Source organism: Prenolepis imparis, unplaced genomic scaffold (assembly GCF_030444845.1).
Source record: "Prenolepis imparis isolate NDT839.2.m4 unplaced genomic scaffold, iyPreImpa1.0 SCAF_4, whole genome shotgun sequence".
Lineage (NCBI taxonomy): Eukaryota > Metazoa > Arthropoda > Insecta > Hymenoptera > Formicidae > Prenolepis > Prenolepis imparis.
In genome coordinates this window covers 11,965,196-11,991,148 of record NW_028141162.1, presented here as the reverse complement: position 1 = coordinate 11,991,148, position 25,953 = coordinate 11,965,196, and the positions used below count along the sequence as shown (strand labels likewise).

The 25,953-nt window shown below is 38.6% G+C and overlaps 2 protein-coding genes across 8 annotated transcripts; one reads left to right on the top strand and one right to left on the bottom strand.

The window, feature by feature from the left end:
* Positions 1–10: 10 nt before the first annotated feature.
* On the bottom strand, positions 11–11,808 carry LOC145935419 (NACHT and WD repeat domain-containing protein 2). The gene is made up of 26 exons (XM_083036755.1): positions 11,024–11,808; positions 10,797–10,885; positions 10,273–10,389; positions 9,816–10,019; positions 9,552–9,696; positions 9,031–9,256; positions 8,773–8,971; positions 8,238–8,480; positions 7,975–8,172; positions 7,653–7,792; positions 6,903–7,505; positions 6,710–6,815; positions 6,470–6,642; positions 6,076–6,295; positions 5,690–5,902; positions 5,246–5,447; positions 5,044–5,167; positions 4,613–4,966; positions 4,313–4,531; positions 4,084–4,230; positions 3,808–4,013; positions 3,532–3,731; positions 3,214–3,383; positions 2,970–3,128; positions 2,596–2,785; positions 11–355 (listed from the first exon to the last, which is right to left on the bottom strand). The coding sequence occupies exons 1-26, from the start codon at positions 11,124–11,126 to the stop codon at positions 206–208; spliced, it is 5,100 nt and encodes a 1,699-aa protein (XP_082892881.1). The 5' UTR covers positions 11,127–11,808; the 3' UTR covers positions 11–205.
* Positions 1,008–25,953, top strand: Nipped-a (Transcription-associated protein Nipped-A). 7 transcript variants are annotated; one of them, XM_083036749.1, is made up of 15 exons: positions 1,008–1,241; positions 1,335–1,513; positions 7,982–8,213; positions 10,330–10,411; positions 11,815–11,968; positions 12,078–12,377; positions 12,464–12,658; positions 12,801–20,771; positions 20,903–22,297; positions 22,669–22,843; positions 22,933–23,179; positions 23,280–23,370; positions 23,674–24,222; positions 24,663–24,876; positions 25,091–25,952. In XM_083036749.1, exons 5-15 carry the CDS (start codon positions 11,846–11,848, stop codon positions 25,429–25,431), a joined length of 11,601 nt encoding a protein of 3,866 aa, XP_082892875.1. In that variant the 5' UTR covers positions 1,008–1,241; positions 1,335–1,513; positions 7,982–8,213; positions 10,330–10,411; positions 11,815–11,845; the 3' UTR covers positions 25,432–25,952. The 7 variants fall into 7 exon arrangements, with proteins under 7 accessions (XP_082892875.1, XP_082892876.1, XP_082892877.1 ...); XM_083036745.1 differs by lacking the exons at positions 1,008–1,241; positions 1,335–1,513 and adding exons at positions 6,216–6,354; positions 6,503–6,629; XM_083036750.1 differs by lacking the exon at positions 7,982–8,213.

Here is a 25,953-nt window from a genome sequence, read left to right as displayed (position 1 = left end):
TGTACCTGTGCTACTATATGTATGCGTGTGCGTGTCGCCTTTCCTTTATTAAGCGGTCCACTAATTACAGGAAAGATCATCAAGCTTGCCGCTTTCACGATTCAGCGCTGAATAAACAACAAAAGCATAGACGGCTACAGTTAGCTACAGAATATATCGCATCGCACATGTGTCAATATCGGAGATCTATAATTGCTAAAATCAATTACTCCATATTCTCGTCCGCTTCTTCGATCGTTTCCGAAACTCCATTCGTCGATCTCACGCTCGCGGATAAATCGTGAGTTACCCGGGCGATCCGGGCGGCGGCCTTGAATTTTATTGCAGCTCGGTGCTTCTCGGTTTTCTTCTTCCACTGTGAAATGAGGAGGATCAGAAAGATTTTTCCGGCGCGCGAAAAAGAAAAGGCGAAATTCGTATTCTTCGCCTGCCCCATTATTTTCGTAGATCGTGACTACGCATGTGTACTTAACTCTTTGCGCGCGAAACGTCAAGTGCGTTCGAAAATCTGCTCGTCGAGTGGAGAAGCCTTCATTTGCGCACAGTACAATTGCACACGTTGCAATTGCACACCGTGCTATTAGACACATAAAGTTGCGCACAGTTCTTTTGCGCACCGTTCGTTTGCACACCGTGCAATTGGACACGAAAATGCGCGACACATGCTCTATTCACACACACACACACGGGGGGAGGTGCAAGGGGGGCCTTCGGCCCCCCCTCCCGCACCCACCCAGCCGGTAGGAGTGCCTACCAGCACGGGGCGCAAAAGAACTGTGGGCAAAAGAACTGTGCGCAACTTTATATGTCTAATAGAAATAGTAAAACGGTGTGCAATTGCAACGTGTGCAATTGTACTGTGCGCAAGTGAGCCTCTCCCGTCGAGTGCGGCGAAATTTGATCGACCAATCGGGGCGAAAGGAGCGGAGGCTTCCGATTGGTAGATTCTCGAACGCACCTGGCGCTTGCGCGCAAAGAACGGATTTTCGAACGCAGCTGTGCTCAATTCATACGAGTCCACGATCCACGAGTGACACGCGCGAAAGAAGCAGCGTTTTGGGTTATGACCCTTTTCTTTTTTGTGCACGGGTGACAGGAATATAAACGTAAAAGCTATATTCGTCTTTCATTGGAATTGGATGACTTCGTGATCGTAGAAGCATCGGAGGACGGATATTCGTATTGAAGGCCAAGAGGAATTTTTCGTTCGACGATGCGCGATTTGTGCCGGTGCCAAACAGGTGAAATATAACACGTGTATAAATTGCGTGGTTAAAAAAAGACACGAAAAATTGTCGTCGAGACGATACGAAATGATACCGAGTTATTTTCAGATCGCAGGAAGGACGAAAGTGAATAGGCTGGAGCGATAACTGCGAGATTAAGTGTATCTGACTTTTCAAGGACACTGCTCCTTTAGAGAGAAGAATGACAATTATTTTCTCGAAGTAAGGAAGTATTACGGATGATTGAATCGAGCGCAGATATTTGACTTTATTCGATGATATTTCACGTAAGTTTTCCATGTTTCCTTTAACTTTCAACAGCTTAAATTTGATGAGAAATCTCTTACCATAATACTAACCTAACCTAACTTGTTAAAAAAACGCGTGTAAACATGAACTTCCGTTCTTCTACTTTTACACATTTAAAGCCTAGTCTACAATGGCAGTAAGCAGTATAGAGTAAGCAGTAAGCAGTATGAAATGGGAATTGCCCATTTCGTTACTCCCGGTCTTTACATCCACTAAAAACAGTATACTCTCTATTCTACAGCCTTGTTATTGTCATTGTATACTGTTTTTAGTGGAAGTGTAAAGACCGGGAGTAACGAAATGGGCAATTCCCATTTCATACTGCTTACTGCTTACTGCTTACTCTATACTGCTTAAGGCTCATTCAGACAGGACGCGTCAAGCGTCAAGCAGCGAGCAGCAACCAATAAGCGAGGCAATATTTTTTACGCCATTGCTAATATTACCTCGCTTATTGGTTGTTGAATGGTTGCTGCTCGCTGCTTGACGCTTGACGCGTCCTGTCTGAATGAGCCTTTACTGCCATTGTAGACTAGGCTTTAGCGAAAATTTTGAAAGATATACAATCAAATCGTCGAAGGCACACGTATTCCTTCGAAATTTTGATAAAGAAACGATTCGTCTTTTGTAAATATGTAGAAATCATTTTCTTACAAACCAAACTGTTATAATCTGCCACAACAAAGAAAATAAAATAAACAATTATATATGGAATGTAACTATAAAATGTGTCAAAACCTTGCAAAATGATTTATAAGAAAGTCAAAAACATGTAAAACTCTTCTTTCTGAATTATTTCAACATTGTAACGTTAAACACAATGCTGAAATAATTTAATTCTCTGTTGTAAAACTATATTTACTATAAAACTATATCTCATAAATGTATCATTAGTTGTAATAAGAGGATTAATGAAGTGTAATGAAGTTAATGTTAAAATAGGGAATAAAATAGAGAATGTGTTGCATGAATAGCGACTATACGTAAAATTCAAAAGTTGGAATAGCAAAAGGCACAAGTTACCACCATCAATATCTGTTGAATCTACTTTTTCGTTTACCTGCTCGTCTCGTGACGGCACGTTTGCAAGATATTCCCTCATCTCAGGTTTCTTAGGATCAGCTATTGCCAATACTGACACGCAGCCATCGACTGTTCCCAAAACAATGCTCTTGCCATCATGTGTACTATCGATAGCACTTAGCTCAGCCTGCACTCTATAATTTGCTATCAATTCACAGTCTGAAGATCTGAAAAACAAATTATTTACATGTTTTATATATATATATATATATATATATATATATATAAAATTTCATTTTTTTAACAAACCAAATTAATGTAATTAAACACAAATAAGGTGGATGAACTTTTAAAATCATCTTTTACTATTTTAAATACATTAATTGCTTTATTAGTTTTTTTTTTACTTGCCTGAAAACTCTAATAGTTTTTCGACCACTGTGATAATAAAGCACATACTCGTCTGTACGATTAAACATCGATATAACAGTGAATACCCCTTCAGCTACCTTGGATATGTATGTTTTCACGCTTGTGCCTTTCTTTAACTCTATGAGTTCGAGGCCACCTCTAACATATAATACATTCACTTAACATAACACAATATATGATACAATGTTTAAATCTGATTGCACACAATTACACTATGTCTTACCTGCTAGGAGCATACAAAGTATATTTGCCATCCTTGCTAATATTTCCACTCCATTTTGGAATTGTACGTATAATCTTCTTTTTATTAATATCAAGAATTGTACCCTTATCAGAGCCAATAATTCCTATCCATTGCGGTTTGTTAGGCATAGGAGTGATACATATGATATCCTGTTAACAGATTTTTCTAACAGTATGATTTTATATATGTAAATTTATTTGTTTTATATTATATTTAAATTCTCTCTTGTATGTTAAGCTTTGATTCGTCCCATCACAAAAATAATGAACCAATTATTTATTAATTGAGCTCGGTTACCTTAAATCCAGGCAATTTTATGGGTATTTTACTGATCAAAGCTCCTGTTTTAGCGCTGTAAATTGTAACACAATCTCTATTGCCTTTGTCAGCTGCTGGTACCGCCAGAAAAGCGTCGTCTGATGTTATCACAACTTGTCGGAAAGGTGTACCGATATTACTTCTTACAGGATATTCGAAAGAGAATATCGTTTTGCCATCTAATATAAAATATATTTCTTAACGTTTCTTCTAGAATATTTACGATATGAAAGCATCGAGAATTTTTCTCCTTACCAGGAATACTTCTCATAACGAGAGTCGCCGTAGTTCGCACGTTTTCCACTCCCGCAGGATTATTGGGCCTCGAGACGGCAAAGAACTTTGACGAATTTTCTATCAGCGTTAACTGTTTAACATTCGTTTGCTCTTCCTTGAACAATACTTGCTCCATAATTCTATTCCACACGAGAACGTTACCTGATTCTGTCGATATGATATATCTGAAAATAAGATTTTCTATAGTTGCTCTTCTTTTAATTAGACACTTATTAATTGGATGAGATTACTTGCCTGCTATTTTGCGTAATACAAGCATGTGTAACAATTGCCCCTAACGGACTATCTGCTAGCTTTGACATTAATTTGCCTGTTTGCAGATCCCAAATACCCACGCAATCTCTGGTGACCGTAACGGCCAAGTTACCCTCTTCAGCTAAACTGTTTTGGAATATGATGAATCACAAATCTAACGGATCAATGCGGATGGTTTAACACGATGCATCATTAAACTCAGAATTACCTTATCATATCTATCTGCAATTCATGTCTATCGATGACGTGAACTTGCTCGAAGATATTGTTGATGTTCCACACTTTGACGCTCCTATCGATACTCGACGTTACAACGCTGTTCCAATTTCCGACAGTCAAGGCCTCCAGTTGGATGATCCTCGCAAAGTGCGCGTCTAGTATCTTTACCAACTCAGACGTCTCGAGCGACCAAACGTACAGATTTTTCCTATAAAAGGTAATTTGAATCATGTTACTTTGTCTTTTTCTCTAAATTCTTTTCCATTTTCTCGCGAGAATTCAAGTTTACCTTACGCCAGCGACAGTATAATTCTTGGTGCCGCTGACCATGACAGAGTTTGAGCACATCATTCGCGTACTAATGTTTCTCACTCCGTTCGGCAACATTAATACGTGCGCGTCGCTTTTGCTTTCCAGGAACCACACTATAAATCCATTTCCGGTTGTCGCTAACAGCATCTCTTCTTCCCCGTCCAACTTTAACTGCAATAGATATTCCACATCGTCGTTGTATGCCCGCGGCATATCGAAAACCTTTTCCCAATAAGACGAGGTCTCGTCGCTAATATACTTCACGACTCTGTAATCATCCTTGTTCGTACACGCGTACAAAGTACCTTTGTTCTTCGTCATAACCATGGCGCTGAAACATTTTACTGCTATTATCTCTCTTTCTTTCTTCGAACATGATCACTTTTAATACAAATTTTATCTTTTTACCTGTGAAACTCCAATGGATCGAGTGATGTCTTCTTTTTATAAGTGTGCAAAAGCATACGCGTGTCGTCAAGACTTCCTGACCAGAATATGATCTCATAGTGATCCAAATTCGTATACGCCACGTCTGTACATGAAAGAATACAGGGATGAGGAATGCATAAGTAAAAATATGCATATAGAACGCGAAAGATTTATTTCTTACGCAAAATCGGCCATTTATTGGAATCCTCCGGATTGCTGTAAGTGTTGAGTAGGTTTCCTCGCAGATCGAATCTGCACCAACCTAATTTTCCATAAATAAAGGCGTACTGATTCATCAGGTGCACGCCGCACACTGCATCCCCGTTTGGTAAAGGATTGTCAATGACAACGAATTCACTCGTCAAGGTATTCAAAACGACACTCTACAGAAAATTGCGTTGTGCATCGTGAAATATTTTTCTAATTTGATATTCTCTTACAATGAGTGAAAATATTGAAGAACATTCAACAACTTTTAAACAATCGAAAATGAAAGAGCTTTATAAGCTTTTATAAGATATAAAAATAAGAAATACGAGTCTTATTTTTCATTTAATTTTAAATCAAAAGTGCTTTGCTTCCTTCCTCAACAATCTTGTTTCTTAGAGTTAATAGCTTGTTTTACCTGATAATTGGTTGTAAAAGCTGCAGCGTATCTGTTATCGGGACTTAAGACCAATCGTTGCATTATACCTTCTACCCCAGGATTGACGTCCCTCGTCATATCGCTAGTACTTAAATCCCAGGTGATAAATTTATTGGATATCGATACTATGTAGCGATAATCCGATGTTAGACAAAATCCGAATACTGCAAACTGATGGCCTTCCAATGAATACTGGAAAGCAGCATCATAATTCAGAAATATTGCATGATAGAGTGAAAACATATATAGTTTTATACACATACGCACACATACAATATACAATTCAAACAATAAACAATCGCTTTGAAACAAAACAAACTCTCTTATTGAAAAGAAGTATTATTGAAAACAGATATATATATTACTTTCAACGGTCCACCAGGTGTATGCAGACAGTGATAAAGAGGAAGTAAAGCGCAATTCTTGACGCCGTCTTGGTCGCATGCTCGAAGTAACATCCTCACATTAACGTTTGCATCGATTTCCGGCAACAATCGGCCAATCAATTGGGGTGCAAGCATGTCTGGATGATTTCCTAGAATCGCACCACCCAATCTCAGGGCATCAGCGACCAGCATCAGTTCTCTGAAAAGATGCTTTGGATTATACCATACAAGAATATCAGAAACCAAAATAACATACAAGTAATTTACAAAATATTTTTGGAAGAACTCAAATTTCTAAAAGATCAATGTCTGAAATAGCTAAAATATTTGAAAAGATTAAGATGTTTTCTCGAACTTTTTTTGTTTGGCTTACCTCACTAAACTTTGATCATCGATAAAATTACAGGCGTCTTCGAAATCAGAAAGCACAGCTTGCAAGGGGCAAGAGCTTAGCTTAGCGTGCAGCCATTCATAATTGAACAAAACATTCTCAAAAAGGTCTTTAAAACGTCGTGCCCTCACCAGATGAAACGGTAACTCGCCAAACTTTAATTACGAAAAAAACAGATGTGTGTATAATAGTACACTTATATTATGGTATTCGTCAAAGTACCTTTCGTAAGTTGTATCTCGAGATAGTTCCCTCCTTTGAATAAAACGCTAGTGGTTGCTCCGGTACTTTTCTGTCGGCTACACCTTCTTTGTCTGTTAAATTAAATCTATAAATCAAAATTATTTTGTTATATAATATCTTTTTAATATCTTCTTAATAAGACTTTTATTTTATAACAGTTCATCATATTTACCGATGTCTCTGTATCTCGGTGTACTTGAAAGGTTTCGGTTTGCCGCCTCCCCAAATTCCCAGATAATAATCGGCGATCATCGAATGAAAATACATCGCCATGTTCATGTTCTTGAAGTACCGTTCCTTAGCCGTGTCCCTGAATTGTCTATGGTACCAGTTCAAAACGCTCACACCATCCGCTTCTCTTTCGCTCAGATAATTAGGTAAATCATTTCTTATTCTAGTCCAGAGCAGAGGCGGAATACGTCTCACAGGTGGTAAATGGTACTGATAAACGTCGTCCAGGACTTTATCATCCAAGGAGATCAGATCCTCGAGCTCGGATTCCGATAAACCCGATTTAGCGGCCGTGATATAGGCCAAGGCGTGAAAGACCAAAATCTTGCCGTGCTGCTTCTCGATCCTTTCGAATAGCATCATTATACTGTCCATTACTGTGCTGGCCAAATGCGTGTCCGCTGGTTTCGTGTAGCTTCGCCACCTGCAAATCTCCGCGAACACGAGTTTCACGAAGATCGGCAAGGAGCACTTTGATATAGCGTTCGCTACTAGACGCCACTGATAATTATTTAGATCTCTCCTGGCTGTTTTCATCCACATTCTGCAAAAGTTGTTATCGCAATAATAAACAAAGTGTTTAAAAACAACAAAAAGGAGTTTAGAAAAGTTGAGGATATATTCTTTAATTAATCTGAAGACGATTCTTCTTCATTAGTAACATAATCGTGATATTGATGAGTTTCTTCACCTTATCACATCCATAGCCAGATCTTCCCCCAAGGCAGTTACTTCGATGAAACTTTCTTCTGTATCTATCATCCTGCGTAGCAACTGATAATCTCTAGAAATTATTGGATTCGATTCCTCTGCTGCGCATGATAAAATCATCTGAAATATTTATATATGTGACCATGAAATATACATATATGTTATTCAATAAGAGCTAGAGCTCTCTCATACATGAAAACATCTAATTTTACATTGCATTGAATCTTCTGCCTCCACACAAACAGAATGATTTATTTCAAGTTTCCATATGTTCATCATATAATAATTATATTCATATTTACCTTGCAGTTTGGTGGTAACCTCGTGGGCAACCATGACAATTTATTACCCTGTACACCTGTCAATTGATCAACGCTATCCAGAAACAACAGAATGGGCTGTTCAGTGGTAGCTAAAGTCAACAAATATTTGAAATAAGCTGTGAGCGGTACCACATCGTCAGGAATCTCTTCAAACGACAATCCATAATTATAGGAGATCTGAGAAAAGAGAGTGATTTAACATTTTTCATCTTTAAGAGGTATTTAAACAACAAAACACTCACTTGTTGACAGATTGAGATCAATGTAGGAGTAAGCGCACTGCTATCGGGGGTGGTGCCAAGAAAACGAATTATACTGATCGGTTTTTTGCCACTCAGCCAGATGCTGCTCGTCAAACCGGCGCTCTTTGCCAACAAAGAAGTCTTGCCGCATCCACCTTCCCCATACAATACTAGTGGTTTATCGCTGTTGCCTAGCATGTGATTTTTTATCCTCTCCAAAGTATCTTCGCGTCCGTAAAATACCTGCGGCAAACAGATACTGAATGATTCACGAAAAATCAGAATCAAGAATAGCAATATATAAAAACTTACAAATTTATTCAGACACAAGAAAATTATCTAATTATTAGATTTATGTTACATTCGTTTTTTATTAATAATTTTTCAAAATAATCTTAATGAAAACAGTCATCATTGACTTTTTCTCAATTTTGCTTCTAACTTTATTTAAAAGACACATACAATCTTTGAAAAGATGATAAATTTTACGCATTAATCTAATATTGCTATTTAGTAAAATTTTTTGTAAGCTTACCTTTACAGAATTATTGCAAGCATGTAAGTGTTGCAAAATCTCAGTTATTATTTGTCCCTGCGCAGAACTGTCTTCCTTTCTCATAGCACGATCTACAAGCTTCACTATGTTTCTGTAGAAGTGAGTTATAAAGTGCTGAAGATACTCACTATGGGTCTCAGGATCCAGACCCTCTCTTCCGATCCATTCCACTGTGTATCTACATAATGTTTTTTACGTAAAATATTCGTTAACGAAATTACTCATCTTATACATTACCTCTGCAAATTTGTACTCTCGATTTTATTCGGTAGTCGCTCGTCTCTTAGGTTAGCTAATAATTTAGAGGCTTCATTATCCAAACTTCTGTTAGCTATATCCAAGAACAGACTGGCCTTCCTCAGATTTTGAAGATTAATGTTATTTATGTATCGTACATACGCCAGGCAATGGTTTTTCGTATTTTTCACGTTTAGCACGCCATTAATTACTTCTCGTTCGGTCACTGTTTCGAAATTGATTTTGTATGATTCCATTACAATAGAAAAATATATCTAGACCTTAGTATCAATGTAATGTCTCGATAATAGTTTTATTATTAAAGAAAAGCGATTTTCATATCATGTTTGAAATGTAATATGTGTAGTATTTTAAAAATAGTACTGAAAAAATAGAGCTAAAAATTTTTCTATGAATATAAAATTGTATATTTTTTTTTATTAATTAATCGATAATTGATACTAAGGCCAATTATTTTTTCTCATACATCAATCTGTATATATTAGATCTATCTAACACACCAGACATGAAATAGTTGTGCATCGTATCCTTGTCAAATTTTCCAGTATTAAACAAGGATTGCGCGCCTTTTCTGAACAATTTTTGCATTTTGCACATGGTATCCCACCAGATCGCTTGATCTTCTTGTTGCAACTTAGGTATTCTCTTAAAGATGCACAAACAAGAAAATATATAAGTGTACAAAAGAAATAATTACATAATAATTAATCTCGCTTGCTTAAGTGAACATTTATAATTATTAAATATTCTTGAAAGTTGTTTACTTTATTGTTAAAGTTTTTAAGGATAGACGAAATCGGTTGCAATATGCTCGTAGGTGGCACAGCATTGCTATCCTTCTTGTACCACTTGTCCAGAACACTAACGTCCATCCCTTGACCGTCCAATTCTGTCCTCAACATCTCTAATTCCGAACTAAGAACATAAGTCGGTATAGGACGGTATCCATATTTTTGTCCAAGGAATACCTGTGTACGAAGACATATTTAATTATATTCGTTACTTGTAAGAATTAAGAATCTTAATTTTAAAAGATTCAGAAATTCAACTCTCTACTGTTCAACTTTGTTGTAATTCTGAAATTACAGCATGTTGAAGTTTATTCTATGTATATCTGCAGGAATATAGATTTATTGAATATTTTTTTAATTTTTAACAAATAATTTGCACAATGAAAGATTAAATAGCTTAAGAGCAACACTATTTATTCTATTTACTTACAACGAAATTGGGTCCCATAGACAATCTCTGACAATTTTCTATTTCTCTCATGCACAGCTCTGTAGTCATGTGATCATCGGTGGCTTCATCACGTACACCCCATCTCATATCAACCACCTACGGAAAAGTTTACCATTACGTAAGATAAATTTTGATTTCACTATTTTAAAAAAATTAATAATGCAATAATGTTATAAATTTACATTAATAATGAAATGTGAGAAAAACTATTTATTACAATTGATATAGTAAAACAAAAAACAACAACAGCAATTTATGCAAACGCAGCTAATAATTAATAAAAATGTAAAAATTGTATAACGTATGATCTCTAAATATAGTTATCAAGTTTTTGCTTTGTTTTTATCAAATATCAAAAGGTTGAATTATATATATATAACTGGTACCTGGTACCTGGTACCGTAAAAATCAATTTTGTTAGGATATATGACTCATTTTATTATATATATATATTAAACTTTATCTTATCTATGTATTACATTTTTTCTCGTGTCAAATCTTACCTGAAATTCTAAGCCGTGCTTTTCTCTACAGTAATCCTTGATTTTGGGATAACATTGAGCCATCAAAGTATTTCTTTCCATTGTTGTGTCTGAAATATATATATATATTGTTATTTTATATTGTAATTTTAAAAAATGACTACTTTACTATGTCTTTTTTTCATTTTTAATATTATATTTTTTATCATTTTTACTGTTTCTTGTTGCAATTATTAATAATAATTTACCAGTAAAGGTCGAACTTGTAAATATCCGCACAATTTTCGAACTGACGGGTGGTAAGGACTTTAAAGATCCCGAGAAGATTGAATCAATTGTTGTTTCATCCATGTTTTTTGTCTCTTAATGCACCTTTTTTTATCGTTAATTCTGAATTGAAAATTTAATGCAGTCAAGATCTTGTCGCTTGCAACAATATCAATAAACTGAGTGAGATCAGCATTGCGTTGCCAATGTCTTATACATCTATAATAAGAATATAGTATCTTGAGTTATACAGAGACATTTTTGTTCGAGTGTTTCATTTTACAGAAATCTTACATTATTTATCTGCTATAGTCTGTATGATATTTTTATACATTGTACCTCTATATCATGCTGCAAATTACGCAAAAAATTTTCTTTTTAAAATGATATGTAATACTGTATGCAAACGAAAAAGATTTCTAGCATATTGAACAAAGTGGTTGCTAAGGCTACTTATTTACACAATATAGAAAGAGCTATTGATTTTAAAACATATGTATTTCTTTAGATAATTTAGCCTTTGGATAATCTGACAAAGAAATATAAAATATATGCTGTATTAAATAAATTATGTAACACTTAAATCATTAATACATTTGATGTAAGATGTATATTATTAATGATTTTTCTTTGTCTTAAATATCCAAAAATTGAAAGAATATGCTCCATCTCTGACAATTTATGCTTTAACTTTGAATAGTCTTGCACACTTCTGCATGTATCGTATATTTGATTTCTATACAGATTTTCTATATATATGGATTGTTTATAGTGCTTACCAAGGATCTATTGAAACATTCAAAATGGCACCTGACCCAGTGACGCAAATGAACACATATCGTTCATATGTGACTATGCTGGCTGATCCAGTTTCAAAGGACGAGCTAAAACTGAAGGCAGCCCAAGAATTGTCAGAAAATTTTGAGGTGACTGAAACAAACTGTCTCATTAAAATTTTTTTTTTATCTAGGCACAATTTTTTACTTGATCTCTGTTGAGGAAAGTAATACGTATTTAAAAATTTAATTTATGCAGATCATTATGTGTTCGTCACAATATCCGGCATTTCTCGATCATATGATGAAGATCTTTCTGAAGATATTGCAAGAAGGAGAACCACATTTCATATCGGAGTACAATATTCAACAAGTCAGAAAGTTAATTCTGGAAATGATACACAGATTACCGAGCAATGATTGCTTGCGTCCATATGTCAGGCCAATTTTAACTCTCATGTCCAAATTGTTAGAAACAGATAATGAAGAAAATGTTCTAGTATGTTTACGCATCATTATTCAACTGCATAGGCAATATAAGCCGACATTTAATCCAGAAGTGAGTGTAATGTTTTCTTTCTCATTTGTAACTCTGCATTTCTAAAATATTTATTTCAATATTTCAATATTTTCTTTCATTTTTAGATACAATACTTTTTGCAATTTGTCAAGTCTGTGTATAGTGAGTTACCAAAGAATTTGTCAAAAATATTCGAACCACGTCCTCCTCTACGAGTGAAAGATTTATCAGAGATTAACATAGAAGCTCTTTTGAAAGAAACTTTCACTATTACAGCGATACAAAGTGAAAAGAAAGCAGCCGATGGTACTGTTGTGACAGTAAGTATATTACTTCCATTTATTTAATATTAAATTTATAGAATCTTCTTTTATATTATATAGAGCATAATTAGGTAACATATATTTATATAAATAAAAAGAGAACGTAAAGATTAATTAAGATATTCTCTACTATTTTCAGTACAATTTGATTCCGAAAGCAGTACTATCCTTCAAAGTGCTTCAAGAATTGCCAATAATTGTGGTGTTAATGAATCAATTATATAAACAGAACGTACATCAGGATGTATCGGATTTCATCCCGATCGTGATAACAACTATATCGCTTCAACCGAGTCCTCAACATCGAGCATCTCCCGGATTCAATAAGGAGGTCTTTGTCGATTTTATGGGCGCTCAAGTCAAAACGTTGTCTTTCCTTGCGTATGTCATAAGAGTGTACCAGGATGTGATATCCCAAAACAGCACGATGTTGGTCAAAGGCATTCTAGGTTTGTTCACTCTTTGTCCCATGGAAGTAGCGCATCTGCGCAAAGAACTAGTAATCGCCTCTCGCCACATACTCGCGACAGATCTACGAAATCAATTTATCCCGCACATGGAGATCTTCTTCAACGAAGATATTTTCATCGGTCATGGTTGGACCGCTCACGAAGCTCTCAGACCGTTAGCTTACTCTACGCTTGCTGATTTGGTTCATCATGTCAGATTACAATTACCTCTGACCGATGTCTCCAGAGCAGTGCACCTATACGGCAAGAATCTTCTCGATCAAACTTTACCCACGGCTGTTCAGATGGTCTCTTGTAAATTACTAATGAATTTGGTAGATACGGTTAGGCAAAGATCGGATGCTGAAAACAGCACTCAAGGACGAGAATTGTTGATGCGTATACTGTTAGTGTTTGTTTTGAAATTTAAGACCATATCCAAAATCTATATACCGATTCTGCGAAACAAAGCGAAACAATTACGGCCTGCTCCAGTGGAAAATACAGCTGAGGATGCAGCAAAACCGGGTGTCGACGCAAACGAAGAGAAAGAGACACCGAAATCAAAGTTTGGTTTTCCGACCTCGCAAGCGATGAGTTACAATGTAACGGATTATAGAAATCTCGTGAAAAGTCTCGTGCATGGTGCTAAAGCAATAACGTCTAACTGCATCAGTAGAGCCAGCGATGTAACACAGTCCAATCAACTTCAACCAAAGGAGACTCTGATTTACATACAGCTTGTTAAATGGGCGTTACCAGCTTTAGATATTTATACGATAGGACCACCCATAATCGGTGCTCCCGTACAACCTGGCAGAGCGCCACAATCTCAAACCATACGAACAAGAGAGGAAAAGGAGGCATTGGAGCTCTTCGGCAACGTATTCACACAAATGAATCCCCAAACATTTCAAGAGATATATTCCATGACCATAGATTATATGGTCGAGAGAATCTTCAAGAATTGTGCTTTGCAAATTATCGGAAGTGCCTTTTTGTCCAGTCATACGATCTCGTCGACTTTCGCTACCATATTAGTGGAATATTTATTAGAGCGAATGAGCGATATGGGTTCCAATGTTGAACGCAGTAATCTGTATTTAAGACTGTTTAAACTCGTTTTCGGCAGTGTCTCGCTCTTTCCGGCCGAAAACGAACACATGTTACGACCACACTTAAATTTAATTGTTAATCGCGCTATGGAGCTTGCCATGTCGGCAAAGGAACCATACAATTACTTTCTATTATTGCGCGCCTTATTTAGATCCATTGGTGGCGGATCTCATGATTTATTATATCAGGAATTTTTACCCTTGCTGCCTAACATGTTGGAAGGACTAAACAGATTGCAATCTGGTTTACACAGGCAGCATATGAAAGATCTCTTCGTCGAATTGTGTTTAACCGTACCAGTACGTCTCAGTTCGCTTCTGCCATATCTTCCAATGTTAATGGACCCTCTGGTTTCCGCTCTCAATGGAAGTTACTGTTTGGTAAGCCAAGGTCTTCGTACTCTCGAGTTATGCGTCGACAATTTGCAACCAGATTTCTTATATGAACACATACAGCCCATTCGTGCAGAATTGATGCAAGCTTTGTGGAGAATATTACACAATTCTACCGATCAAGCTCACGTAGCCTTTCGCGTTCTTGGAAAGTTTGGCGGTGGAAATCGGAGAATGATGATCGAGCCTCAGAAACTGGAATACAACGATCGTGAGACCAATTCGCCTAACGTGATAGTTTACTTCGAGGGAGCTGTCCAACCGATCGATTTCCCGATGGAAAAGGTGATTGAGGCTGCATTCAATGCATTGAAATCCAGTACGACGGATCTATTTTACCGAAAACAATGCTGGGAAGTCATATACTGTTACTTGGCAGCGTCCTTGAGATTGGACGACACTGCTCGCCTATGGCACAAGTTGTTTACGCACCCGAGTTTTAAAGAGGGCGAGATACCGCATCAACAGGAACCTCACTACAAATGCCCCGATACTGTGGCGCGAAACGTTCAGCAAACCGCGCTAACCGGTATGTTTATTGCTGCGGAGATCAAGGATCTACGACCATCGGTACTCGGTACTGTTGTTTCCGTCGTCAGACACTACACGATGATTGCCATAGCGCAACAGGCAGGTCTCTTTAGCTGGACGGAACGAGAAATTGGCAAGGACACGCAAGAACAGGATCCACTTGTGTTGATCGACGCCCTCGCCGTTATAATGGCTCACGATGAAAGAGAACTGTATAAAGCGGGATATTTGACACTTGTGTTAATATTAGAAACGGCGACAAACATTCTAGGTTCCAAAGAACGAGCTTGCCAATTGCCCTTCATGGAATATCTGGCGGAGAGAATGTGTTCACTGTGCTACGAGCGAGCTTGGTACGCTAAATTAGGTGGATGCATAGCAATCAAGTTTCTGTTTGAGCGAATGGCCACTAAATGGGTTCTCAATCATTTGTTTGTCTTTCTGAAGGCTCTCGTATTTGTCATGATGGATCTAACCGACGAAGTTTCTAATGGTGCTATTGACATGGCAAAGGAGAATCTGGAAAAGATGTTACGAGTTTGTGTCAATCCTGGTATTCAAGAAGGCAACGCAGAATTGATAGAAGCACAAAATAAAAGCTTATACGAGGTCACTCGCGAATTAGTCAAACAAGTAACGTCGCCGCACACGATTGTACGAGAACAGGCCATGGCCTCGTTGCGTCAGCTGGCCGAAATACAGAACAAATCGGTAACAGAGGTGATGGAGCCGCACAAGAAAGTTTTAGCAGATATGATACCGCCCAAAAAGCATCTCTTGAAGCATCAACCTGTTAATGCACAGATCGGCTTAATGGATGGTAATACATTCTGCACTACTTTAAATCCACGTCTCTTTACCATAGATTTAAGCATACACGAGCACAAAGTATTCTTCAATGAGCTGTTAAGTATCTGCGAGTCAGACGAGGCTAATTTCAATAAACTGGCTTGTTACAAATCAATTTCGAATCTGATGCCTCTACGGAAATCGGCATTACGAGCACTCGCAACCTGCCATTACATCGTTGGCTGTCGAGAGAGAATATTCTCCGTTCTTTACAAAACTTTAGAAAAATCCAACGCCGAACTGCAGGAAGCGGCCTACGAGTGCATGAAAATGTTCATCGCCGGTTTTCAGATCGACATGGAATCAGTTCACACGATAATACGGCCAATGCTACTGACACTGGGTGATCACAGGAATCTCAGCTTGAACTGCGTTAGAAGATTATTATATTTAACGCAACTGTTTCCTAGTACTTTCAGTGTCACCCTATGTGAACAATTGCTGCAACATTTGAAAAAATTGTTGGATAATCTCGTTCATTCCCCCAAAGGTATATCAAAGTCCGGCGAGAATGAGCAAAAAATCACCACAATTATAGGAATATTTCACGAAGTCCCGACGGCGTCTCCCAAGTTTATCGACATACTTTGTAGATTTGTGCTGCAAACTGAAAAAAAACTACTAGTCGAGGTATCCAGTCCCTTCAGGGTACCTTTGATGAAATTTCTTCTACGTTATCCGACAGAGACGCTGAATCTGTTTCTGCACGATAACAATATCAAAGATCAACAGTGGAGCAGATACCTGGAATATCTTATCAGACACAAGGACGCTAAACCATTCCGAGATATTTTGCACAACAGTACGACGCGACTCGTCACGATGCTGCTCGCTCATTCGCAAACAAATTCTAATTTAACTCACACGGAGAAAAGCGAATTGCAATATCGAGCGATCAAGATTATCGGTGTACTTATCAAATTTGACGAACAGTGGCTATCTACGCAGAGTCAATTGATAGGAGCGTTGAAACAGATCTGGTATAACGACGACTATCAGGCATTACACAAGAAGGTCGAGAGCGTTGAATACTGCCATTGGAAGGAGCCGAAGCATATCGTCAAGATTTTATTACATTATTTCCGTCACCAACCGAACGACATTGATCTGCTATTCCAATTGCTGCGGGCCACGTGCGCCCGTTTTGTACCTGATTTTCAGTTTCTCAGAGATTTCTTGGAAAACACGGTAGCCCAAGAATACACAGTCGAGTGGAAGCGAAGTGCTTTCTTCCGTTTCGTCGAACATTTTCCCACGAACAACATGTCGCAAGAGTTGAAAGCCAATGTCTTACAACTCATCATTATTCCGTGTTTTGCAGTAAGCTTTGAAAGAGGCGAGGGTACTAAACTGGTCGGTGGTGCGCCCATGCCTTATCAAGACAACCCGGAGAACGTCGTGTCAGTATTTATCAGCAAGATCATCGACCCGGACAATCCTTTCGGTTCTGCCGATTGTGTTCGTATTTCTCTGTTACAGTTTTCTTGCCTTCTAGTGGAACAAGCGTCGCAACACATTCACGATGTGACGAATAAGAGGCAAGGAAATAAGTTGCGTCGCTTAATGACATTCGCTTGGCCTTGCCTGTTGGGCAAAAATTGCGTAGATCCGACGACTAGATACCATGGACATCTTCTTCTCAGTCACATAATAGCTAAATTTGCTATTCACAAACGCATAGTCTTACAAGTATTTCATAGTTTATTGAAAGCGCATGCCGTCGATGCGCGTAACGTCGTGCGACAGGCGCTAGAAATATTAACCCCTGCGATGCCTGTACGGATGGAGGATGGTAATACCATGCTGACACACTGGACAAAGAAGATCATCGTGGAAGAGGGTCATTCTATGCAACAATTATTCCATATTTTACAGTTAGTTGTAAGACATTACAAAGTTTATTATCCAGTCAGGCATCATTTGGTCCAACATATAGTGAACTCTATTCAACGTATGGGATTCAGTCCCACTGCCACTATCGAGCACAGAAGACTTGCCGTCGAGCTTGCAGAAGTTATTGTGAAATGGGAGTTATATAGGATCAAGGAGGAAGCTGAGACTGCGGAGTCAAACAGCAATAAAGTGATCGTGCAACCGTCGGGCTCGAATAAACGGCCGATCACCGAAGACCCGGCAGGAAAACGCCTGAGCTCTCAGACAACATCCTCTGGCAACAGTCCTGTGCCTCTCATTTTACCCAAAATGGAACCAGGATCCGCAAAACCTATCGAGAAAGCTCATGCTGACGCGGTTCTAAATTTTCTGCTTCGCTTGGCGTGTCAAGTAAATGATGTGACGACAATCCACGGTAACCCAGGCGAGCAACTGTCCAGACGCTGCGTTTCTCTGTTGAAGATGGCTCTAAAACCTGATGTGTGGGTCGCCGAACAATGTGATCTCGAACTAGCCTGGCTCGATAAAGTTCTCGCCAGCGTGGTCGGCGCTCAGCCCAATTTTGGTAACATCAGCACGGCGCTGGAAGTGCTGACGTTTTTGCTAGGCGTGATGAAGCGCGAACAGATACTCGCGAGCTTTAAACCATTGCAGTGCGAGATAGGCGCCTGCATTGCCCACAATAATACTAAAGTCATACGTCTAGTACACGGTTTGCTTTCACGACTGATGACGATCTTTCCAGCTGAACCGACTTCTTCGAACGTAGCCTCCAAATACGAGGAGCTCGACACATTGTACACGACCGTGGGTAGATTTATAGCGGAAGGACTGGCCACTTACGAGAAGACCCCGACGGCCGTGCCCAGTTCGTTATTTGGCACGCTCATGATGCTTAAAGCTGCCTGCACGAATAATCCTAATTACATCGACCGATTGATAACACCGTTTATGAGAGTATTGCACAGGATGGCCAAGGAGCACTTACATCCGGCGCAAAGTGAAGCTAATCCCGTGACGAGCGAATTGCTGATTCTCAGTCTTGATTTAGTAAAAAATCGTGTGGTAGTAATGGGTGTCGATATGCGTAAGTCATTCATAGGCACGATCCTGGTCGGTTTGATTGAAAAAACACAAGACGTCAAGGTAATGAAAGCCATTACGAAGATATTGGAAGAATGGATGAAAAATAAAACCACCATCGCTATTAATCAAGCGCCCAGTTTACGCGAAAAATCTATATTATTGGTAAAAATGATGCAATATGTCGAGAAACGCTTTCCCGACGATTTGGAGTTGAATAAACAATTCTTGGAGTTAGTTAATTATGTCTATCGCGACGAGAGCCTGAAATTGACAGAATTAACGTCAAAATTAGAACAGGCCTTTCTGGCCGGTCTGCGCTGCGTACAGCCGCAAGTAAGAGCCAAGTTCTTTGAGGTGTTTGACGGATCGATGAAGAGACTTTTGCCCGATCGTCTTTTATACATCATCGTCAGCCAGAACTGGGAGAATATAGGACCTCACTACTGGATCAAGCAATGCATCGAACTGCTACTGGCTACTGTCAATTCAACGATTCAGATACAAATGACCAATGAAGATCTTTTGCTGCCCAGCATCACGTCCATTATGCATAGGGTCATGGAAAAGGATAGCAAGGAGGAAAAGGAGATCAAGGAAAAGGAGAGGAAGGAAAAAGAGAGGAAGGAAAAGGAAAGGAAAAAAAAGGATAGCAAGGAAAAGGATAGCAAGGAAAAGGCTAAGAAGGAAAAGGCTAGGAAGGAACGAAAGCTCTTTGTCTGTCATCTCGATCACCCTGGTGAAGAGCCACAAGATATCGAAATGACCGATAAAGACACGAAGGAAACAATTGAGATGGACGCCTGGATGTCCAATCTGTCAGAATCAACTGCTGCGACCACCGCTACCGAGGAGATCACCGAGAAGCTCGATCTTTTAGGAATGATTACTAAGCAGGTTCGCTTTATGGAGAACGCGAAGAAGATCAGAACGGAACAATTGCTGCTGGCGACCGCACAGCTGTGTCACATGGACACGAATTTAGCAGAACGTGTCTGGTTGGACATGTTTCCACGAATATGGGGTATCTTGGACGAGGTTTATCTCAGATCCGTGATGGCGGAGATGCCGCCGTTCGTCGCCAGCGGAGCGCACGTCATCCAGAAGGACTGTCATCCGAGTGCGCTCGGCACCTTCTTGGAAGCCCTGGCGCACTGCGATCCGCCGGTGGCTATAGCGCCACCGGTAATGAAATATCTGGGCAAGTCGCACAACGTTTGGCACCGGATAACGCTGAGTCTGGAACAGATGGCCTCCGAGATGGCAACGGATATTAATTTAGTTGGTAACCAGGCCGCGAAGATCAAATGCGAACCCGAGTTGTGTCGCGACGAGGTCGAACAGACCGAATATATCGGTGGTCCTTATTACGAGGTAGTGGATATGCTTTCGGCAATGTATTCGTTACTGTGCGAGGAAGATATGTGGTCGGGTCTCTGGCAGAAGAGACCCGCATACTACAAGGAAACCCTGCACGCAATCGCACTGGAACAACAAGGATTCTTCGAACAGGCTCAAGGAGCGTACGAGGTGTGCTTCAGCAAGTATCGGCAGGACTTTGCGTCCGGTTCGGCGTCTTATCTTCTCAACCAGGAAGTACTTCTCTGGGAGCGTCATTGGGAGCGTACCACCAAAGAGATGAATCAATGGGAGATTTTGTTGGAATTGGGCAGTCATAACAACTACAAGAATCCCTTCCTCGTTCTAGAGAGTGCGTGGCGTGTTCCCAATTGGCCGGTGATGAAGGACATTCTCACGCAGGTGGAGCATAATTGCCCGAGAGAAATGGCCTGGAAGGTATAAATCGATTTAACAATTTTTATTATAAATACACATTTTTATTATAAATTTTGTTTAATACTAAAAAGAAGATGCGTACTTCTACTATAAACTCAGTATTTTAATTAATTTTTACTATATTTTTATAGATCAACTTGTATCGCGGATTCTTAGCTTTATGCAGCAACGAAGATCAACATCTCAGCACTGTGGAACGTTACGTCGAACTCGCGTCGGGTCTGTGTATGCGCGAATGGCGTCGACTTCCTCACATCGTCAGCCACGTCCATCAGCCGCTGTTGCAAGCAGCCCAACAGATAATGGAACTACAGGAAGCGATGCAAATCCATCAGGGACTTTCACACGGCAGGAGCACTTCGCTTCACGATATGAAAGCTATCGTGAAAACGTGGCGCAATCGACTGCCTGTGATAGCCGATGATCTGAGTCATTGGTCGGACATCTTTACTTGGCGACAACATCATTATACCTTCATTTCCAACCACTATGATTCTCAACAAGATCAGACGACCAATCACTCATTACTGGGTGTGCACGCTTCTATGCAGGCTATTATTCATTTTGGCAAAATCGCGAGAAAGCAAAATCTCTGCGGCGTATGTTTGGACTCGTTGGCCAAGATCTATTCGATTCCCACAAGCGTACCTATGATTGATTGTTTCCAAAAGATTAGACAACAGGTGAAATGTTATCTACAGATGGCCACTATGGGCGGACAAACCGAATTACAAGAGGGTTTAGATATGCTCGAATCGACGAATATGAGCTACTTCACCAAGGAGATGATTGCTGAATTTTATGCATGGAAAGGTTTACTTCAATCGCAACTCGGCCGCTCGGACGACGCCAATAAAAGCTTCTCCGCCGCGGTCCAGCTTCACGACACTCTGGTCAAAGCTTGGTCTTTGTGGGGTGATTATCTTGAAAATATTTTTATACGCGACGCACGTCAAATCAACGTCGGCATAAGTGCCCTCGTTTGCTATTTGCATGCGTGCCGTCATCAAAACGAATCCAAATCCAGAAAGTACATCGCCAAAATTCTTTGGCTACTCACATACGACGACGACAAGTCGTCTCTAATGGAGACCGTAGATAAATACGCCGTTGGCGTACCGGCGATTCAGTGGTTACCCTGGGTACCGCAGTTGCTGATGTACTTGGTGCGCCACGAGAACAATATAATCCTGAATTTGCTCAGTCAGGTGGGTCGCATGTTCCCACAAGCGGTTTACTTTTCTATACGCACTCTTTACCTGACGCTGAAGAGAGAACAGCTGGAGCAGATGGAGAGGTATAAGAGCGGCGAACTGACAGCGAACAAGAGCCAAGACGGCGTAGAAGATCGAGGTCTTACTGTAACAGGAAATGTGCCATTGCAGCAGGGCGGAGTATCGGAAACGAGTCATACAGTACCTATGGCCCGGGCCACTCCGCCCATGTGGAGGTGTTCAAAAATTATGCACTTGCAAAGGGACATTCATCCAACTGTCTTGTCCAGCTTGGAGGGTATAGTCGATCAGGTTAGTTTTTTTTAAATAAATTATAGTAAAAGATATAGAGTAAAAAAATATAAAGAATGTATACATACACGTTTATTTTTAGTATGTGTGTCTAAAATATATAAAAAGAGATTATATAGTAAAAATATAAAAAAAATAATTTATTGGTAATAGAGGTTTTTATTTTATTGATTTAATATTTTGATTTTTTTACATCTTTATATGAATCTTCTCTTATTTTGATAAAGAATTCATTCAAAGTTTATTTAAACATTTTGGTAATTTAAATTTTTTTATAATTAAGATTATATTTAATTAATGTGAATTTTTTCTTGCTAAAATGTTTAATATTTTAAAATCTTGTCTCATACAAAACAAAATTTATATTTTAGATGGTATGTTTCCGTGAAACATGGTATGAAGAAGTTTTAAGGCAATTAAAACAAGGACTTGCAAAATGTTATGCAATAGCGTTCGAGAATCGTGGAGCTGTTAGTGAAGCGACAATAACTCCGCATACTCTCAATTTTGTAAAGAAACTTGTATCGACTTTTGGCACTGGAATTGGTACATTCATTTTCTCTATTAATCATAAATGATTGGACGAAAAGAAAAGAAGAGATCCTTTTCTAAATAGTGCATTTTACGATTTACAGAAAACGATTTGCAGAACGATTTACAGAAAATCTCGTCCTCGCAAAATATGAGCAATTCTGCAGGATCAGAATCTTTAGCACGTAGAGCTCAAGCCACTGTACAGGATCCCGTTTTTCACAAGATGAAAGGTCAATTCACAAGCGACTTTGACTTCACTGTACCTGGGGCAAGATTACTGCACAATCTTATCAGTAAACTGAAAAAGTGGATAAAGATTCTAGAGGAAAAAACGAAACAATTGCCAAAGTAATTTATACTTCAATTATCTTGCAATGCGCATTATTCGTTGAAATAACGATTCGAGTTACAATTATTCGAATATACAAATTTTCATATTTTTCCACAGATCTTTCTTAATCGAGGAATGCCGTTTCTTGAGTAACTTTAGCTTGAAAACTGCGGAAGTTGAATTGCCCGGTGAATTTCTGATACCAAGGGTAAGAGATTTAGTCAAATCTTAAAATTTTCTATTCTAAATTGACGTACAATATATGTAATTTCGCGCAAATAAATATTTTTATTCTGCGTACTCTAAAAATAATATGAATAGAGACCGAAGGAAATATTGAGAATAGAAGATTTGCTTGTGAAATTAGAAATTATATATAATATATAATACATCATATATACTTGTAATTTTATATTTATATATTTGTTCAAGCATACGATAAAAACTTTCGAGATTGAACGGAAGAAAATACTTATTTTGTTAATATTTTGATAAATTTTGTTTCTTTCAGCACTCGCATTATTCCGTAAAGATAGCCAGATTTATGCCATGTGTTGAAGTCGTTCAACGACACAACACGGCCGCCAGGAGATTACGTATTCGCGGCCACAATGGTCGTCTTTATCCTTATCTGGTGGTGAACGATGCCGGTCTAGGAGACGCCAGGCGCGAAGAACGGCTTTTACAACTGCTGCGAATGTTGAATCACTATTTGACCAAACAGAAAGAAACGTCGCGAAGATTCTTACACTTTACAGTACCACGACTTGTCGCCGTTTCGCCTCAAATGAGACTCGTCGAGGACAATCCGGCAGCCATTTCTCTCTTGGACATTTACAAGCAAAGCTGCGCCAAGCTAGGAATGGAACACGACGCGCCCATCGCTAGATATTACGAAAAATTAGCCGCTGTACAAGCACGAGGCACACAAGCCAGTCATCAAGTGCTACGAGATGTTCTGAAGGAAGTGCAATCCTCAATGGTTGCGAAAACTATGCTCAAGGATTGGGCTATAAAGACATTCCCCGGCGCCACCGATTACTGGACATTCAGAAAAATGGTCAGTATTTTGAAACGCTAATTAATGGCTTAAAGCATATCGCAAGTTTGATTCAATTTTTTAATTAATTTTGTATTGCATAAAGATACATTTTAATAAGCTGTATAAACTATTTAAGTCATCTTGTTTTCTACGTTACAACTTCATCTTAATTTCACTTAATACAAGAATTTAAAACTTTTCAAATTAATGACAAATTATGTTTTCTGGACACACAAGATTTAACTCTTTATTCATAATGTCTCTAAAATGCAAAAAAAAAAGATCTTAAAGAATGCTTTATTTTTTCCTTTCATAATTATAATTGATAAAAAAAGAGAAAAAAAGAATATATTTGAGCTATAAAAAAGAATAGAAAAATAGCTATTAAAAGAATTTAGCCAAGATTACAATTATTGCATATTATATATATGTTTATCTTATCTTTTTTTTGTTTTCAGTTCACGCTGCAGCTATCTCTGACTTGTTTTGCCGAGTACGTGCTTCACTTAACGCGGCTCAATCCCGACATGATGTACGTGCATCAGGATTCCGGTCTGATCAATATCGCATATTTCAAATTTGACATTGATGACACTTCTGGAGAATTAGATGCGAACAGACCAGTACCCTTCCGTCTAACGCCCAATATCCTCGAATTTCTCACAACTACAGGTACAGTCTTATACCAATCTAAATCTATTCTTCTCATCGCGGCGCGATGAGAAATATTTAGATACAAGTATCGTCTTTCTTATATTTAAATGCATTTTCAAGTATTTGTATTTCTAAAATAGATAGCCTTTGTAAATCCATTAATATAAAGGTAATTGTTAAATTCTGATGGTTAAATTCTCTCGCTTTAATTTGCAATTAATCGTTTGCACAGGAATTTGCGGACCATTGACCGCCAGCGCGATCGCCACGGCGCGCTGTTTGGTTCAACCCACCTTCCAACTGCAAGCGATACTTCGCGCGATTCTGCGGGACGAGGTAATCGCGGATCACAAGCAGCAGGAAGACGCCGAGGGTGCGTCACAGGCGCCGACCGATCTGAAGGGCGAGCTCTTGATAACGATGGTGACCCGCGCGGTTACCGCGATCGTCACGAGGCTGAATTCCCTGGCAAATTTCGACGGCATCGATAGTAAGGTCAGCACCCTGGTTGCTGCCGCCAACAGTCACGATAATCTCTGCAGAATGGATCCCTCGTGGCATCCGTGGTTGTAAGATCGAGTACGTCCAGTCTTTCAAAAGTTTCGTACTGCCAACGAAAAGGAACGATTGTTATCATTTTTTTATTTTTATTATTTTTCTTTCAATAGTCTTTGCTCGTTGGGTATAGTATATTCTATAACACTGTCCTTTGCTCTTGGATTGAAAAGTTAGAAAATAAGAGAGAATAAAAATAAATTTGAAGATAATAGATATTATTTATAATATATAATATAATACTGCTATCTAATATTATTAAACGATATGTACAGCAACATGATGAGACGAAACTGTAAATTGTGAATTTTATATATTTCAATGATCACTCCTCTCAGCATGTATATTTATTACATTATCTTTAGATTCATTTTCACAAAGGGCATAACATTTCAGTGTAATATAAAATTCCTCTTAAGTTTTTTTAGCACATTACTGTATGTATAAGCTTTATTTTAAATATAATTTATATAGATCCAGTAAAAAAAATTTCTTGAGAGAGACGAAAAATAAAACTAATGCGTATAATTTTTATTCATT